The 19869-nt window shown below is 42.8% G+C and overlaps 1 protein-coding gene across 1 annotated transcript in view; it reads left to right on the forward strand.

The window, feature by feature from the left end:
• Positions 1-6310: 6310 nt before the first annotated feature.
• The window catches only part of RAB37 (RAB37, member RAS oncogene family), a 69880-nt gene continuing 56321 nt past the window's right edge, over positions 6311-19869 (forward strand). Inside the window, exon 1 of the mRNA XM_037808671.1 lies at positions 6311-6445. Within this exon, the coding sequence (XP_037664599.1) occupies positions 6374-6445 (72 nt within the window). The 5' untranslated portion in view covers positions 6311-6373. The remainder of the gene's footprint in view (positions 6446-19869) is intronic.

Raw genomic sequence — 19869 nt, forward strand, 5'->3', positions numbered from 1 at the left:
CAATAGTGGATTATAGCTGAAAGTGCTATGGGACACAGACTGTCTCCGAGGAGGAGTACATAGAGAAGGCCAAATAAAAGAGGAGGCTCAAAAACAGACTGGAAGAGTTTGAAGTTTTTGGCACCTTTAGTCACAGCAAACACTAAACAAAGCCTGACTCCTAGCTTAATCAACATAGATCCTCACACTGAAGATCTATTTACCCCAGTTCCTATTACCCAATACAACATATCGGCTTTCAACCAAAAATTACAAGATGACAAAAGGCAAGAAAAACGCAGTCTGAAGAGACAAAACAAACATCAGAACCAGACTCAGATTGACACAGACATTGGAATTATCAGACAGGGAATTAAAAATAACTATTATTAATATGCTAAGGACTACAAGAAAAAAATAGACAATGCAAGAACAGGGATGGGTAATGTAAGCAGAGAGATGGGAGTTCTAAGAAGGAATTTTAAAGTGTTAGAAGTTGTGCCACTTTGGAGATATCCCCCCCCACCACCAAAAGCCATGTTCTTTCATTCAATCTTGTGGGGGCAGACTTATTAATCTTTTTGATTAGGGTGTGACCTCTTGATTGCATGTTTCCATGGAGACTTGGCCCCACCCATTCAGGGTGGGACTGAAGTATTTAAGAGAGCTAAGAGAGACCCAGATGCTTGCTGACACTTTGAGTTTGCCCCAGAGAAGCTAAGAGAGGACAAAATGCCCCAAGAGGAGCTGAGAGAGACTTTTGAAGAGACGTTTGGGAGCTGGCTTAGAGATGCTTGGAGACGTTTGGCGATGTTAGCCCAGAGTTTGCTCCAAAAAACCTAAGAGAGACAAGCCCAGAGACATTTTGGGGAGTGCCATTTTGAAACACAACCTGGGAGCAAAGGAACAGCAGGCACCAGCCACATGCCTTCCCAGCTGACAGGTGTTCCAGATGTCATCAGCCATTCTTCAGTGAAGGTATCCTCTTGTTGATGCCTTAATTTGGACACTTTTAGGGCCATAGGACTGTAAATTTCAAATAAAAACCCTTTATAAAAGCCAATCCATTTCCGGTATTTTGCATAATGGTAGCATTAGCAAACCAGTACAGAAGTCAAAAACACCATAACAGAAATGAAGATGGTCCTTCGTAGGCTCCTCCATAGTCTGGACATGGCTGAGGAAAGACTCGGTGAGTTTGAAGACAGGTTGATAGTAAATTCCCCAGCTAAAATGCAAAGAGAAAAAAGAATGAAAAAAAAAGTAACAGAACATCAAGAACTGTGGGACAATTTCAAAAGATGTAACATATTTGTAATTGGAATAACAGAAGGAGAAGAAAGAATAGAGTGGAAATATTTGAAGTAGTGATGCCAAAAACTTTCCAAAGCTAATGATAGACACCAAACCACAGATCCAGGAAGCTCAGAGAACACCAATCAGAATAAATACCCAGAAAAAACTATGTATAGTTACATCATATTCAAGCTGCAAAATAAAAATAATTAATATAAATAAATATACAAAGAGAAAATCTTGAAAGAAGCCAAAACTGGGAGAGGGGAGGTTGACGGGGAAGAGGGGAGCACCTTACCTATAGAGAAACAAGGATAAGAATTACAGTCAACTTCTCATCAGAAACTTTGCAAGCAAGAAGAGAATAGAGTGAAACACTTTAAATTCTGAAAGTAAAAAACCAGCAACCTAGAATTCCATATCCAGCAAAATTATCCTTCCAAAATGAAGGAGAAATAAAGATTTTCTCAGACAAACAACTGGGAAAATTCATCACCAGAAGACCTGCCCCATAAGAAATGTTAAAAGATTTTTTTTAGGCAGATGGAAAATGTTATGTCAGAAATTTGGCTCTACATAGAGAAAGGGAGAGTGCCAAATAAGAAATAAATGAAGGTAAAATAAAATCTTTTGTATTTCTTATTCTGAATTGATATAAAATATAGCTGTTTAAAGTAATAATAATAGTAATGTATTGAGTGATTATAGTATATGAAGACAGTAGTGTCACAAAGGATAGGAGGGAGAATGTGGTAATATCCTGTTATAAGGTACCTGTACTACATATGAAGCAGAATAGTTTTATTTTAAGGTGGACTTAATTTAAAATGTATATTGTAAACTCTAGAGCAACCACTAAACTTTTTTAAGGAATAATTTTAACTGATATGCTAAGAAAGAAGAGAAAATGGAATCATATAAATTGTTTAATTAAAACTAGAAAAGGCAGAAGAAGCTTCTGGCAATAAATAGAAAACAGTTACAAATATGGTAGATATCAATCCAACCAAATCAATAATCACTTTAAATGTGAATGGTCTAAATACACCAATTAAACAACAGAGACTGTCAGGGTAAATTTAAAACAGACCAAACCATGTGCTTTTTTACAAGAAACCCACTTTAAAAAGAAAGGGATGAGTCTGGCAGCTGTGAATGTCAGCAGTACACCATACAGCAAATGTTAAAGAGTCTGAAAAGAGATAAGACTTCAATTAGAGATATGAACGAAATGGACTTGGTTAGGACTAAGGTAAATCAGACTAAAGGATAAATGATGATATTGATGGTGTTTTAAAACGTCAACTTCTGTGTGAGACCAAAAGAAGAGATGCTTATTAGGTGCAAAATCTATATTTTTTGTAGCACAATATAATTTAACTTTTTTGGTCAGTTTATTCAAAACACTGTAATTACATGGAACTTTGAATAGGGAGTGAAATCTGGTTGGTTTGAACAGATTAGTGTGAAGCCCCAATACACCTAGAGTAATTTGAGCAGAGAATAAAAATGTATTTTCAAAACCACCTTGAGGGACTGGGGGAAAATGTGGAAATATTAAATTTCCCCACATGGGGAATTACTGATGTTCTCACAAGCATTGGGGACCATCAATTTGAAGGCTGAGCCCTCCATCTCAGGGCTTGCACTTATGAAGTTTGTTACTGCATAGGAGAGGCTAAGCTAACTTAAAATTGTGCCTAAGAGTCACCCCCCAGAGAACCTCTTTTGTTGCTCAGATGTGGCCTCTCTCTCTAAACCAACACTGCCCAACCCCCTACATGAGACATGACTCCTAGGGGTGCAAATCTCCCTGGCAACATGGGACATGACTCACAGGGATGAGCCTAGACCTGGCATCGTGGTATTGAGAAAGCCTTCTTGTACCAAAAGGGGGAAGAGAAATGAAACAAAATAAAGTTTCAGTGGCTGAGAGATTTCAAATGGAGTCGAGAGGTCATTCTGGAGGTTATTCTTATGCATTATATAGATATCCCTTTTTGGTTTTTAGTGTATTGAAATAACTAGAAAGAAATACCTGAAACTGTTGAACTGCAACCCAGTAGCCTTGATTCTTGAAGATGATTGTATAACTATATAGCTTACACTGTGTGACTGTGTGATTGTGAAAACCTTGTAGCGCCCACTGTCTTTATCCAATGTATTGACAGATGACTAGAAAAATGAGGACAAAAAGTAAATGAATAATAGGGAGGGATGGGGAGTATGGGATGTTTTGGGTATTCTTTTTTACTTTAATTTTTATTCTTATTCTTTTTTGTGATAATGAAAATGTTCAAAATTGATTGTGCTGATGAATGCACAAATATATAATGGTACTGTGAACAATTGATTGTACACTGTGGATGATTGTATGGTTTGTGAATATATCTCAATAAAATTGAATTTTAAAAATTCAAAAAAGTAAAGGGATGGAGAAATATATACTATGCAAACATTAATCAAAAGAAAATTGCATTAGCTACATTAATTTCAGACAAAGAAGATTTCAGAACAAGGAAAACTATCAGGGGTAAAGAGGAGCACCACATAATAATAAAGGGTCAATTCTCCAAGAAGCATGTATGCACCTAACAACAGAGTGTCAAAATAAGTGAGGCAAAAAATGATAGAATTGAAAGGAGAAATAGACAAATTCACTATTACAGTTAGACACTTCTATGTTCCCCATCAGTAACTGATAGATCAAGCAGCAGAAAATCAATAAGGGTATACTTAACCTGAATCAACTTGATTTTACTGGCATTTATAGAATAGTCCATGCAACAATAACATATACATTTTTCTCAAGCTCACATGAAACATTCATCCAGAGAGATCTTATTCTAGTACATAAAAGAATAAGAAAGTATGTAGTTCTAAATTAATAGTATTAACTAATTAACTAATTAATTGATAGCCTGGAATGAAGAAAATTGATTCATCATCCTATCACAGTTTGATAAAAACATTCTTTAAACAGTATCTACTTTTCTTTGCTTTTATATTTTGCTTAACAATGTGCCTTCTGACCTCTTTTGCCTGGCTAATGCCTGCTCATGCTCAGTCCAAACTTGAAGTAAAATATAAACATAAATAAAGCTAATCATCAAAAAACAATCTGTATGTATAGTGTGTGAATATATCTCAATAAAACTGCATTTTTTAAGAACAATCAGCAGAAAAGTATACAATATTCATGGCATATAAAGTGTTGAGGTCCTTAATATATAAAGAGATTTTATAAATCAATAAGAAAAATGATTTATTCTGGAGTCTTAATTCACTCTCTCCATAGTACTCAGAGTAGTATCTTTAAAACCCAAATGTGGTCATGTCACTCCCCCACTTAAAATCCTTCAATGGTTTCACATTGCTCTTAGAATAAAGTCCAAACCCTTAACATGGCCCATATGATCTTGTCCTACCTACCTCTCTGGGCTTGCCTCCCATCATCTCCCTCCACTTCCTTTCTGGGCTCTAGTCAGACTGGTCTTTTTTCAGCTCCTTGTCACCATAAAGCCTTGGTGCATGCTGATCCTTTGCCTGGAATCATTTGTCCAACATCACCATTCCCTTCATCTAACTATTGCCCACTCTTCCTTTAGCTCTCAGGTTAAACAATATTTCTCAGGGAATTCTTCTTTCATCAACCCCAGACCAGTTCAGATCCTCTGCTATGTGTTCTTCATAACCCTTGAGTGTAGATGAAATCATGTTTTTTGAACCTTCAAAGCTCAGAACCAGATCCTAAGAAATAGTGACCCTTCCAAGGAATGTGATGTTCAGGGCAAAGCAGAAACTGGCCTCTGGAACATTTTTATCAACACCAGTCAGAGGTGGTGATGCTCAGGAGAAAGTAGAGAGAGTATCTTAAGCTATTGGTGCTTAACTTTGTTGAGTACAGACAACTTTGAGAATGTAATGAAATCTATGGGATTCTCCCCAGAAAAGTGCATATATAAACAAAACTTTTCATAATGATTTCAATGTTTCAGAGTCCCCAAGGCCATAGTCTCAGCCCTGATTCCCATGCAATCAGCATCACACTCTCCTATTTCAGGAAGTGTTGCAACTCTGAACCAGAAGCTCCAGCAGCAAGTCTCCCCTGATGTTTGGGGGAGGTAGCCAGAACTCTCCTGCCCCTTGCCCAGGGAGCATAGTAGCTACCACTGAGTTCTTGTAGAAGCCAGGAACCATTCTAGGCTCTTTATTTGAATTTACTCACAAAATCCTCAGAACAACACCATGAGGTAGGTACTATTATTATCTCCATTTCAAGGACGCTTAGGAGAGCTTAAACGACTTGCCCAAGGTTGCACAACTAATAATTTTCAGAATCAAGATGTGACCTCTGGAACCTCTGCTCTTAACCAAAACACGTTCTGCCTCCCCTGGGTCAATTGTTCTTAACTTTTTGGAGTCATATGCATCTTCAAGAATGTAATCAAGACCCTGGAACCTCTCCCTAGAAAATGCAGTTAAGAAGAATTTTGCACAATATTTCAGGGACTTCAGGGAACTCCTAAGGCCCATCATACATCCATCGCCATTTATCTCCTACCTGCTGGAGGAAACTGTCCAGGGACCGAAAGAGAAGCGGCGCCAACGCCGCAGGAGTTTGCCTCGGTGAACGCAGGAGATGTGAGCTGTGTGCAGGGATGGAGATGCTGTTCACCGAAGAGAACGGCGAGCTCTCGAGACGGCAAAACCCTGAGAACACAACCGGGTTTCTGAACCCCCGGAGTCTGGTAGCTGAATGGACTAAACTAAAATCTTGCGTCCGTCGCAGCATCCTGGAGTCACGAGACAGGGGATTCGGAGCAGATGGGATCTTAGAACTCTGGTCCCAGGCGCACAGGGGCGGTGTCGCTGTTCCTGGTGCTGAAACGTCGCAGCCGCAGAGGTGAGAGCCGCCTGCCCTCCGGGTACTGCGCCGCAGCCGCTGCGGGAGCTGTCAGGTGCTGAATCCGGATGCGGCGCGGCCCGCGGGACTTAGGCTGGACCCTGCCGCACCCAGCCAAGCCCGGACCGAGCTTCGGGGATCGTTGACGCAGAGAGGCTGGGAGACCGGGGAGCAGCGGGCTCCAAGCAGGGCATGGATCTGCAGAGACCCGACTCCTACCAGAGAGGAGCTGGCCCTGACTTCAGTGAGCACGTCCTGCATAAGGTAAGAATCTCCTCCAGCCTGCGCCCCCATCCCAACGCTGGGAGAGTTCTTACTGTTCCCCCACCCCCCGACTTTGCTTTGCGCCTTAAAGAGAAACTGGCCCGTATCTGTGAGCCCGGGGAACTCTTTCTGTTTGCTCTTGATTGCTGCCCAAAATTGAGATGGATGAGTGCTGGGGGAAGGAGCCGCCGCCAGAATCTCAAATTGTCAGGAGCCTCGTTCATTCAGTCAAATCACTTGTGGCCCTTTCTCACTTACTCACTCCCGCCCCACACCCGTTTTAACTCCTGTGTACCCGAGCCCCTTTGCTCTGCCTAACTCGGTAGGACGCTGCGTTTGTCCCCTTGTCCATGCCTCTCAAGCCCCAGCCCCATTAGTTCTGGTGGCAGAGGTCAAAAATCTGAATTCCTGGCCAACTTGGCTGGAATTAAGCATAGAAAGGATCTGCAGCAGCACCAAACTGTTGTTTGCAAATCAGGCTCCCTCATGGCTACAGAAAGCTGCTTGTCCTGCAGTGTTGTGCTCAGTAGCCTCCAGAAAATGTTTGCTTATTTCAAAGCTCTAACACATCTATTGCTTCCCTCTTTCAAGTTTCTTAGGCATCCCAATTCTCAGTAATGTAGGTCTCCTCTTGGGGTGGTTTTGGGAAAAAAAAAACAACTAGCAGCCTCTCTCTGGGTAATATTTTTAAATCCAAAATCCATCACTTTGAGAGAATCAGAGCTTTATTTTTGCCTTAAGAAGCTATTCTTGCTTTACATCCCTTTCCCTGATTTCCTCCCCGCCTACCCCCACTCCAGGCCTTCCTTACATTTTCTCCTTTACTAATACCAATTTACTTGCTACTCCCCTGAAAGACTGTACAGGTTCCTATAGATCAAAATATCACCCTCGAAATGATATGAATACAGACTGTGAAATCACCAGATCCACCCTCCTCCCCTGTTACACAGTTCAAAGTTGGGGAAACTGAACCCAAAGAGCCAAAGTGACTTGTCCAAGAAAACAAGCTGGTAAACAGAGCTGGTACTGAAAGCCAGGACTTATGACTCAAATTCTAATATTTTTTTCTCTATATACTTGCCGCTCAAAATGTGGTCCATGGACCAGCAGACTGACATTGCCTCAGCACACACACACCCACACACACACATACACACACACACACACACACACACACACACACGGGAACTGCAGAACCCAAATCTGCATTTTTAACAAGATACCCAGGTATTTATTATGCACATTAAAGTTTTAGATGCATCGCTCAATGCCACACAGACTATTTCTGAAAGAAATGAAGGAAAATCATTTGATTATTGAAATAAGAGGGTCTGAAGATTTCAATAATCCATGCAACTTCTCCCTTCAGTTCCCTGAACTGCTAGGGTATAGAAAAGAGAGGAACATTTAAAATAATTCTCCCAGTCCAGAGGTTTTAAAGCCATCACCATTTGCAGTAAACTAGAATAAGATCTGTGTTCTTTGAAGTTGTGAATCTAGCCCCAAAATAGAGTGTACACAAGCAAAGGAAAAATGAATAATTATAAATTGATTACAAAATCATCCTGGTGACTAAATATATGGGTCTTTCCAAGTTTAATCTATCTTACAAAGATATAAATATTTATTTTAAAAGATTTAAGATGTGGAGGTCAAATTTTTCAAACTACTGGTCAGATGTGGTCTTTTCCACCTCAATTACCCACACATGAAATGTAGAATATAGTCCATGAGAACTTTCACTTCCTTTGGGTTTACTGACCACCAGATTTTGAGAGACTGTTCCCACAAGTTCCAGTGTATTAAGATAAGTGTCTACATACTGCTGATAAATGTTCAAGCTCCCCAGGTTGGTTGTGAGTACCTTGAGTGCAGAAGCTGAACTCAAACCTACTCTAGTGCCCCACAAAGTGACATGTGCATAGAAAGTTTTCCTTTTTATACAGTGTTACTTCATCCTAATATTGTTTTATTAATGTGCATGATTTTTTTTTATTGTGATTCACTTCAAATTTCTTTGTAAAAGGGGAGGGTATCAACATATTTGTATTATTTTAAGTTTGCTATATGGAAGGCTTCAAAGAATTCTTGTTGATTAATTAGAACATGCTGGCCACGGGAGGCAAGGTTTTCCTCCAAGATTCATTGCTAAGAAGACTTTTGAAAATAAAATTTGTGTTGAAGTATAACAAACATACAGAAAAATGCCCAAATCGTATGTGCACACCTTGATGAATTATCATAAAGTAAACACATCTGTGCAATGACCTTGCCAGCATCCCCAAAACTATGCACATCCCCCTTTCAAACTATACCCTCCCCTTTATCCTCCTCGGAGTTTCCATTATAGAGAAGTATAATTTAATGTTTTCACTGGGCAGCCATATTTTGTGTAGGATAGTCCTAGAAACTTGCCAGAGAAGAGACATTGCTTTATGGTGAAAAGAAACCCCAGGCTTAGAATCCAGTAGATCTTAGTGTGACTTTGGACCACCACCCCTGTCACCCTAACTTTTCTTGTCTATAAAATAATAATAATACATGTTTTTTAATGAAGAAGTTAGACAATTTTAAAGTAAAACATATAAAATAATCCCTACAGGAAGCATTCAATAAAAGGTGGTTTTTATTAGGACTCAAATCTTGGACTCCCAGGCAACTTCAAGAGGTGTCATATTCTGTTTCACTTAAAATGAGAAGTTTGTGAGAAGAACAGCAGCCTCATGCACATAAACCTTCAGAAACACACACACACACACACACACATTTCACAGGAGCAATCCCATGGGAATAAACTCACATAACTCACCCATGCAGAAATAATGACTTCTGTGCAAACACACCAGTCCTGATTTCCTAAATTGAATATCTCCTCTCTCTGGGAGATGAGGTATGTAATACAATGAAATCTCTCATTAAAATTCATTTATATGCAAAACATCTGCCAAATATCACTCGCCTTGGATGGCACTTGCACTTGAACTAGTCCAAGAGTTGGAAGCTGACCCAGATCAGCTCAAATAACTTAGAAGTGTCCTAGACTGTGGGCTGGAAGCTGGGAACTGCATAGAAACATTGAGTTCATCCATCACATGCTTGGAGTTTTAAATAGAGTTGCTGTTGTTCTCACAAATCTGAATATTTGATGCAACTAAATAATTTAAAACATGTGAACAATCTTTCCTCGGAGAACTCCTGGCCCTCTCTTGCTACTGATACAGTCTTGAGAGCCATCAAAGAAATGATGCAAGTTAGAGGTGGCAGAACAGCCCATGGATTGGGTTCTGGCTGGGTCAGGGCCTGATCGTGGACTCCGGGAAAATGAAAGCTCCAGATGCTAGTGAATCACGACAAAGCAACCTCAGTTCAGTTCAGGGGCCTAGATTCTAATTCACCATCACCAGCACTCTGACGGACATCCTGATGTTTGAAGAAGGGCAAACAACAGCTAAGTCAAAGTTAGTCTCTTCGGTAGCATCTCAGAAGGACCAGCAACCTGGGGGGCAGAAAGATGTGGTCGGTCCATCCATTCATCCAGGGTTGGTCAATGGAATGGAATTATCAGAGGGATAAGCACAAAGGGGTTCTGTCCCACAAGGCATTTACATTCCTCTAACCCAGCTATAACACCTCTTCTAGGTAACTGGGAAAAGGTAAGCAGGTAATCTCCACTACTCTCCTTCCTCTCTTGTACTTGTCCTTCAGCTTCTCATCTTGTGGTTTCTATATCTCTAAGCCTCAATAGCCCACATGCCTCTTTATTCATTCAGCAAGCATTTCTTGAGCATCCACAAAGGGTAAGAAACTATGCTGGGCATTAGAGTGAACCACTTTTCTTAAAGTGCTTCCTGCCTTCACAAGTTTGTGGCCTGTAAGGCATACATGTAAATTGCTATAACACTGTATAGAGTCTAAGAATTTCCCTAAAGAAAGGTACAGGAAGGTGCAGTGGGATGACCCAGGAAGAAGGGGTCACTTCTGACCTCAATTTGAAATGTCTTCTCTCACTTATGGACTCTTCTCAGGAGTTAATATCCAAGAGAGCCAGAGTTCTCCACACCAGCCACCTCCTCACTCCCATGGGGCCGCCACTCACTGATCTTAGAGAAGGGCCTAGATTCAGGAACATTTTCCTTCTCTGACAGAAAATCGTACCTGGTGTCTTAGTTTTCAAGAGCTGCTATGACAAATACCACACACTGGTTGACTTAACAACAAGAATTTGTTGTCTCATGGTTTCAGAGGTTATACGTCCAAAATCAGCAGAACTATGCTTTCTCTGCCAAGTCCCCAAAGCCGCAATCTTTGAGGCTCCTTGGTTCCTTGGCTTGCATCTCTGTCTTCCATCACATGGCAACGTCCTTGCTTTCCTCCTGTGTTTCTCTGACTACTGGCTTTTTATAAGGCCTCCAGTAATACAGAATAAGGCTCTAAATAGGGTGTTAGAGGGTCCTAATCATGAGTGAGCCCACACTTTAACTGAAAATACATCTTCAAAGGGTCCTATTTGCATTTGTAAAGACAGATTAAGAACATGTCTTTTGAGGAGGTATCTAATTCAATCTACCACATTGGGAAAGACAAATCAACAATGAAAGACTATACCTTCCCTGTTCTCTTTCCTTCACCATCTTTAGCCCTCTGCGGCTTTTTTTCCATTAAAAGTGTTAATGGAATACAAATTTGTAGTAAAAGAATCCAATTCCACAGAAAAATCCATGCCCTGTAAGTGAAGAGATTTTACTTTCAAAGTGAGAGCACTAGCTTCAATTCTTGCCAGGTTTCCTTCCTCAGATCAGAAAAAAAGAAAGAAAGAAAGAAAGTCAAGAAAATCTAGCAGCTCCCTGTATAATATTTCCGTTTGCTTATTTTCCTCTCTCGCTTGCTCTGAGGAGTTAAGGATAAATAAATGAAATGTATATTAAATCATCAACAATCAGTGGTCATCTGGAACTCCTTTAGCTAATTTGTTGACTCTGCTCAGATCTCAAAGCAGCTGACCTGGGAGCGGTGCTGCTTGGTTCTCTGGAATAAGCTTAGCAGGGAATGCTGGTGACTCAATCCAGCATCTCAAACTCATTTTCCAGACTCTTCCAGCTTTTCTATCCAACGCATTCTGCCTTTTAGTTTGGAGTCCCTGGGGCCTTTTGTGAGAAAATATCTGAGACTCACTAGTGTTGGTGAGCTCTGCATTTAATGTTTTCTCCTGTAAGCTGTTCTGGGAGGGGCTTTGATTCTTTCATCGTCAGGGCAGGAAATCCAGCTTTGCTGGAAATAAACAACCAGAGGTGAGCACCAGGCTGGAGAATTGTTGAGCCGGACATTTGAAGTGCCGCTAAACCTATTCCAGCACGCTCCTTGCTTCCTTCCTCCCCTTCTCAGGCAAGGGCTGCAGTCCCGAGAGATGGCGAGTGAGAATGGAGATCACAGCTCCTTTGCTAAGTTGCTGAGTGCTCAGGCAATGCAGTTCCCCAGCGGGAGCAGCCCTGGACCGTCTTCCCATCAGCCAACTGGAGGAGGTTTTCTGGGCCAAGTGGGAGAGCTCCAAGCCAGCAGCAAACAACACATCTGGAAATGTTAACCCCTAACTGATCACACGGATCAGAACCTCCCCAGACCTCACCCTGCTCCTGAAGGTAGAAAATACCATAACTGGTGGGGCAAGCAGAGCTCAAGAACCCCCCTAGAGATGATCCCTATTTCCCTGACCTTCATTCCAAAGTCTGTCTCCTTCCCTTCCTATTTGCATTTCTGGCTTCTTAGAGGACAGTTTTTACCCATCATCATGAGGGTGTTATTTAATAATTTGTGCTTCTGTGCTTGTAGTTGTCATGAACCAAGTTGCATTTAAGCTCGTATGGCCTCTTGCTTCCTAGTGCTCTGCCCTTGGCCGCCATCAACACACACACACACACACACACACACACACACACACACGCACAGACTCACCTCCTCTCACAAGCTGTAGGCAAGGCCACTGGTAATGGGTTCTTGTTCTCTGTCCTCCTTGTCTTTTGTTACAGGCTTTTTAAAGGAAAAGCAAACCTTCCCTTCTCCTCTTCTTTTCCCTGTTTGAACTGTATATCCACACCACTCCGAGCAAGCCTGCTTATCAAAAAGCAGACTTGCCATGTATCAACACTTTCTTCTTCCTCACATTGAGAAGCCATTTAACCTCTGGAAGGAAATGTAGCTGCTGGGACAGACTCAGTCCAAATGAGGCCCAGCCCCACAACCCACCCCCCAGCCCCTCAGGAACCTCCTCCCCTCTAACGGGGCCTTTCCAAACCCTTTGTCTTTATCCAGCTGGGTTCTCCTTCTCTGGAACCCCTTCTCAGGTTTTATTTGAATGTGAACTGGGAAGTTTTGACAGCACCTTTGTGCTATAATCTAGAGGGACCCAGTGTGTCTAATAATTATTAAAAATAAATGCTAAACATACGGTTCATTGGCACGGCATTTTACAGTTTGCAAACGACTTTAGTATATGCTATGATCTATATGTTGTATATTAATATATACTATGATATATCCTCAATACATGCTTTTTTCCATAGATGTTATTATTAATTCCATGTTATAAATAGGAAAACTGAGGCCAGAAGAAATAAGTTTGCTTGCCCAAGGTCATAGCTGGTAGATCTTGTGGAAATTCAAATAATAATAACAGACTCTTTTTAACACTTAGGTGCCAGGCACCACTTTTAGCACTTTACACCTATTAACTCGTTTTCTCCTACAACAACCACATTTTAACTCTATTTTACAGATGAGTAAACTGAGGCATGGAGACATTAAGAAACTTGCTCAAGTTCACCCAGCTAATAAGTGGCAGAGCCTAGATGCAAATCGGAGCAAACTAGAGACAGAAAGGGAGGACGTGAGGAGAGGGCAAGGGGCTCTGCTGAGGGGCTCAGATTGTTGTTACTTTAGGGTATCGACAGCAGTGGCCCCCAGCTCTGAAGGATCAGAGACCTGATTTTGCTCAGTCATCAAAGGGTGGATCCATCTTTTCAGGCAGGTTAGTGTTACTCAAGCTCACGAGCTTGATGTATCTCTAGATGCCAAGCCACATTTTGTCCAGGAGAGTGTTTGCTAAGCATGAAATGTAGAGAAATAGAAAGATGTGTAGGATTCAAGTGTTTAATAATATCAAGCTGATACAGTTTGATAACTGGCTGCACTATGAGCACAGCCTCAATCTATAACCCTTAAACCCCCTCAGCCCCTGGGACCCCCACCCTGATGCCTGCCTCCCTAACTGTATTGAACTGTGACCTAGGTTAGGTAGGCATTCTGTTCTCTCCTGATCTCCAGTTACCTGTGCTCCTTTAGGACCCACTTGCTTTGAACTTAAGAATGTCCTGGACTTGACCTGATTTACGAGGAAGGAGGAAGGGGTTTGGAGGGCAGAATGCTTCCTTGGAGCCTCCGTCAGTCGTACCCAGAGTTGTTATCCCACATTTCTGCCTGCATCTCACTCAGTGCCAATTCTATCATGGGGATTTAGGGATTTGGCTTTCAGGGGAGAAAGCCATGCAAAGAGAAAAAAAGGTGATTTGGGCCATTTCCTATAGACCACCACCGCACTCCTCTTGCCCCCCTTGAAATCTGACATATTTGTCTGAAGACCCTGAGAGTCAATTCAGCAAACATAATGTGCTAAGTACTGTGTGCCAGAGCCCAGGAACAGGACCCATTCCCTACCCCAAGAAGCTCAGTGTAGTAGGCTGAGGGGTCAGAGGGCTGGCCAGACAGAGATGACTCGGACCGTACCAGACCTCAGCCCACAGTGCCACATGGACTCAGTGCCCCTGGAGACCCCTTGAAGGTCAGGGACCTCAGTGGCACTGGGAAGGTGGGCTCTCACGGACCAGTTCAAATGCTTGCAGCTTGACTGTGGCCCTCTAAGGTGCCAAGTTCTGGGTCCTGTGTGACTGCTTTGGAGGGCTTTAGGATCCACAGGTCCAGGAGGGAGCCCCACCTCTAAAGGTCAGAATGGCTCTGGATCCCCAAGGCAGGGTTCCCTTCAGTCCCAAGTCCAAGAAAGGAAGGGGTTCCTGGTGCACTTCTGAGAAGGCCCCAAAACAAAGAGCCATAGCCCACGCTTGGTAGAGTCAGAGCCAAAGAATCAACGCCGGAACCCCTTCCCTGGACATTGCCAAAGATCTGAGCTGAAAACTCTCCAACCAAACTCAAAAATGCCAAGGTCCTGGCTCCTTGTAATGACAGGTTGGTGCACGGAGAGAAGCTTGGGCAGATGAGGCGCGGGGCCAGGTGAGCTCTGTGATCAGGTCATCACTCATCCGTGCCCTGAAAAGCCAGCCCTACTCCAGACATCATAATGCAGCACCACAAACACATGCGAAGGCAGCACATAGCATTGTCGCTGTCCACCACACACCCTCTCTACCACCTGCTCTGCCCACAGATTTTTCTTAGAGCCAGAGGCAGCCTAATTTGCAAAGAAAGAGACCTGGACTTGAAGTACCCCAAAACTGGGCTTTTGGTCTGGCTCTGCCATTAGCCAATTAAATGCCCTTAGGCGTTCCACTCAAACAGCTCTTTACAATTTGCAAAGCACTTGCACATAAATTGTGTGATTTCCCATCCATAGCACTGGGAGTAAGTAGGTCAGGCGTTATTAATGCCTGTGAAAGGGGGGACTCTTATGTCACTTTTGATTGTCATGGACAAAACCCACCTCAAACTGCTCTAAGCAAAAAAGAGAATTCGTTGGCTCGTGTTTCTGAGAAACCCAGGGATCATGCTGACATCTGGCCCAGTGGGATCCACTCTCTTTCCTCTGGGTTGGCTTTATTCACAGGCAGGTGTGCTCCTCGTGGGGTCACATGACCACAAGCAGCTCGAGTGACTGCTCACAGTGCCTAGTTCCAACTAAAGTCCTAATGCTCATTGGACTGAAATGGGACACACCCATCCCTGAAACAATCACTGTGGCTGGAGGGGTGGGATATGGTGAATGGCTTAAGCTTGGGTCACCTGCCCGCCACTGATGGTGGTGTCAGGCCCAGCCAAGCCTTACGGATTTTGATCAGAAATGGAGGAGGAATGGCTTCAAGGAAAATGGGAACCACATGAGCTGTATGCTACTCAAGCACACGAAAGCAACAGAGCCCTCTCCCACCCCCTCAGTGAGGCTGTTTTCCAACTTTTTTAAAACCTTCAATGAGAAGTGACTAAAAAAGAAATGACAGAACTTGTCACTGTCCCACCTGAACTGGCTGTTTGTGTCCCATACATGGTGTTATTTCAGACTAAATAACCAGACTTAGGGAATGAATTGATTTCACCCTATGACGTGGTTGGCTTTTTAGGACCATGAAGCCAGAACCACACCCTATGAGTGGAAGTAGGATTTTTCCCTGAAGGAATAGATGATCCAACTGTCAATCATCCAGGGAAGAGGTCGATTTGGGGGCAAAGGATGAGGATTCAGAAGGTGAAGCTCGGGCTGGACTGAGGGAACGATCCTCCACCTCTCTCTGGGATGCCCAGATTTTTCTAGAAGGGGGTAAGGTACGAGCAGCCCATGGCCACATGAGGTCAGATGAGAAGCAAGGCAGAAGCTTCATGGGCTTGCAATCTGTGCAGTCACAGAGGGCCCCGCACCTGGAAGGACCCCCCCACTTGGCCTAAAGTTCTGCTACTGCCACCTTGAAAATTCTTAAAACACTTTGTACAAGAGGTTCTACATTCTTATTTTGCACCAGGCCTTGCAAATTATGTATCCAGTCCTGCTGTCAGATAAGGAACCTAAGGGGTCTGAGCCTGGGTTCATGCAGTAGTGTTGAGCTGTCCTCTGGGGGGCATCTCCCTTCTGCTGGCCCCACACCACACCTGGTTTCGGATGTCCTGTGGGTAACCAGGGAGGGGCTATCGTGTGTGTGGACAGGACCGCCAAGAGGCCAGCAGAACTCCATCCCCAAACTAGCACTCTCTCAGCAGTGGTGTTCGCTCAGAAGGGACAGCTGTGACCCACAGAACAGCAATTTGAAAGGGTCATGAGCAAATTGCAGAAAGCATGGAGTGGAAGGCAGAGTAGACAGGCAAGCTTCCAGCCTCATGCAGGTTTTGGGGGTGAGGGTGGGATTTGACAGAGGACGTTCAGGAGTGCTGTGGCTGTGACATAAGGCTGGGGAAGAAGTAAAAGAGGCCTGTGTTTGTGATTTGAGCACTGTCTGAATGAACCGTAAGCTTTTATTGGTGGTTATTAGTTAATGGGAACCATTATTATTAATAAGTTCTTAATGCACAAAATTTGGAAAATGCAAAAGAAAGAGTAAGGTTACTAGTGATGCCACTACTTCAAAATATATCTGAAATAAAAATTTAATTGCAATCATGTATATGGATATATATACCTATATACCTATATATTATATTTCTCTTACACACATGTAATATATGGTTATAGATGTATAAAAAAGCATTTTGTCATACACATTCTCCATCATTCTTCTTAAAACCTGCATAGTATTGCATTATATGGATGCATGAAAGTTCGTTGTTTATTCTGAAATTTTGAAACAAATAAAGGTACAGAGAATAGAATAACAAACACCCATGTACTAATTATCCATATTTTAAAAGTGATAACATTTTGCCTTTAAAAAAAATCCATGTTACAACATCCAGGAAGCTTGAAAACACTATGTTAAGTCAAAGAAGCCAGACACAAAAAGACAAATATTGTAATTCCCACTTATATGAAATATCTAGAATAGGCAAATTCATAGAGACCGAAAGTAGATTACAGATTATCAGAGACTGGGGAAGCAGGGAGTCTGGAGTTACTGCTTAATGGGTTTCTGTTTCGGGTGATGAAAAATTTTTGGTAATAGGTGGTGTTGATGGTTGAACAACATTAGGGCTATAATTAATGCCACTGAATTGTACACTTAAAAATAGTTAAAATGGCAAATTTTATATGTGTGTGTTACCATAATAAAAATAATTTTTAATGGTTTAAGGAAAAAAATTTTTGAAAAACACTCAAGAAGGAACCTCCTCCTGGGCTTGTGGGAGGTGGCTCCTGAGGGACCACTCAGAGATAACGTGGATGCCCTTTGAGAGAAAAGCAACTGTACACAGGGCACCAGAGACAAACGTGGTTGCTGTGGGAAGGGCTGGCAGGCTCTGTGGCACTTTGGTTATTCTCCGTGTTGCACAGGAGCAAACCGACATGGAGACATCAGTGATTGTCCAAGGCCACCCACCGAGTCGGTAAAAGACCAAACCCCCGCCCAGAGCTTCTGACCCCAGACCCTGAACTCTTCCCCCTACCCGCTGACACTTCCCTCCCTGCACCCCAGGGTCCCATGGGGAAGGAAGGCTTGGCCTGGAAGCTCCCCCAGGTCCCTCCAGCACTGACCTCCCAGGATTCCAGGGAAGTCCTGGCAACAGCTCAGGACAAACCCCAAAGCAGAGGCCATGCCCGTGGGTCTCCATGCACATTCATGAAGCAGGTGCGAGCAGGTCCAAGGCCATGGCTCTGCCCCGAGGTGGCCCGAAGGCAATGAGTCACCGTAATAGGGTGTCAGGGGCAGAGAGGAGCTGAGAAGCATTATCACCCAGGGATTTGCCACCATCAAACCCAACTGCAGGTAATAGCCAAGATTTAGATGACACCAAGACTGCTCCTGGGTAAAATCTTCTCTTGATCTCCATTTTCTCTCTTATCTGCCTTCCTGTCTTGTTGTATTTTAAGATACGATGCTTTCCCTCTCCACCAGTTCTACTTTTACTTTCCACAGACAGCAGGCTGTTTCCATACAAGGAAATAGAATGTTTGGGGGTTTAGTCCTTCTGCTTTTGTGGTTTATTCTTAATCTCACAAGGACTGCATGAAGTTTTGAAATGGGTGCACCGTTTCAACGTTACAAATCCTTCCCACAACCCAAGGGCAGGCATTGGGCAATGTGCCCGAGACCCTCGGCTGTGACCTGTTGCTTCTTCGTCACAGAAACCCTCACCCACTTTGAAAGAGCACAGCATTCTCTATCAGCAAAGACGCCAGCAAGGAAATGAGACGCGGCTGCTTTCTGAGAGGAACAACCGATCTCCAGATCCTTAAATAAAGCAAAAGCACAACTGGGCATTGGCTCATGGTTTTGGGGGGAGAAAAAATTAAAATAAGTAGGGCAGAGAGATGCACAATGCAGAGTAGCTCATTTGACGACTTTGCTAATTAACATCACGAAAGCAAGGAGAGTGGGCCAGGGTTGTGGTGGACCCCAAGAGCCACCTCATGCCAGCATATCCCTCCTTGGAAGAAAAATAAAAGGCAAATAATGAGCTGCAAGACTTCAGTGGTATTGGTGAAGTCCCATTCTTTCAGTAAAACTGAATTTAAAATATATATATATAATGCACTCAAATAGCGTATAGTTTCAAATGAAAAAATTAATGACGATAGGATTGGAAATACTTGCATTTGAGACACAGAGAAGAGGGTGTTGGGGGAGGGATGAGAGAGGGCTCAGGAACCCCTCAGGGCTCATTTCTTATTGAACTTAAGAGAAGACTTTGCTGGGCTAATGCAGAATTTGTACCACCCAAGGGTTCAGAATGCCACCTCCTTGTTTCTGGCCCTTGGAAACAGAGTCCCTCCCCTTCCTTCCTTCATTCTAGGCTCCTCCTGGGGGGTATATTCAGCAAAACAAATGACTCAGTCATTTTTTCTTTTTTTTTTTTAATTCAGTTTTATTGAAATATATTCATGTACCATACAGTCATCCATGGTATATAATCAACTGTTCACAGTACGATCATATAGTTATACATTCATCACCACAATCTATTTCTGAACATTTTCCTTACATCAGAAAGAATCAGAACAAGAATAAAAAATAAAAGTAAAAAAAGAACACCCAAACCATCTCCCCCATCCCACCCTATTTGTCATTTAGTTTTTATCCCCATTTTTCTACTCATCCATCCATACACTAGATAAAGGAAGTGTGATCCAGAAGGTTTTCACAATCACACTGTCATCCCTTGTAAGCTACATTATTATATAATCACCTTCAGGAGTCCAGACTACTGGGTTGGAGTTTGGTAGTTTCAGGTATTTACTTCTAGCTATTCCAATACATTAAAACCTAAGAGGTGTTATCTATATAGTGCATAAGAATGTCCACCAGAGTGATCTCTCGACTCCATTTGAAATCTCTCAGCCATTGAAACTATTTTGTCTCATTTTGCATCCCCCTTTTGGTCAAGATGTTTCAATCCCATGATGCTGGGTCCAGATTCATCCCCAGGAGTCATATCCTGCGTTGCCAGGGAGATTTATACTCCGGGAGTCGGGTCCCATGTAGTGGGGAGGGCAGTGAGTTCACCTGCCAAGGTGGTTTAGAGAGAGGGGGCCACTTCTGAGCAACAAAGAGGCACTCAGG

The sequence above is a fragment of the Choloepus didactylus genome, chromosome 18 (assembly GCF_015220235.1).
Source record: "Choloepus didactylus isolate mChoDid1 chromosome 18, mChoDid1.pri, whole genome shotgun sequence".
In the NCBI taxonomy this organism is placed as follows: domain Eukaryota; kingdom Metazoa; phylum Chordata; class Mammalia; order Pilosa; family Megalonychidae; genus Choloepus; species Choloepus didactylus.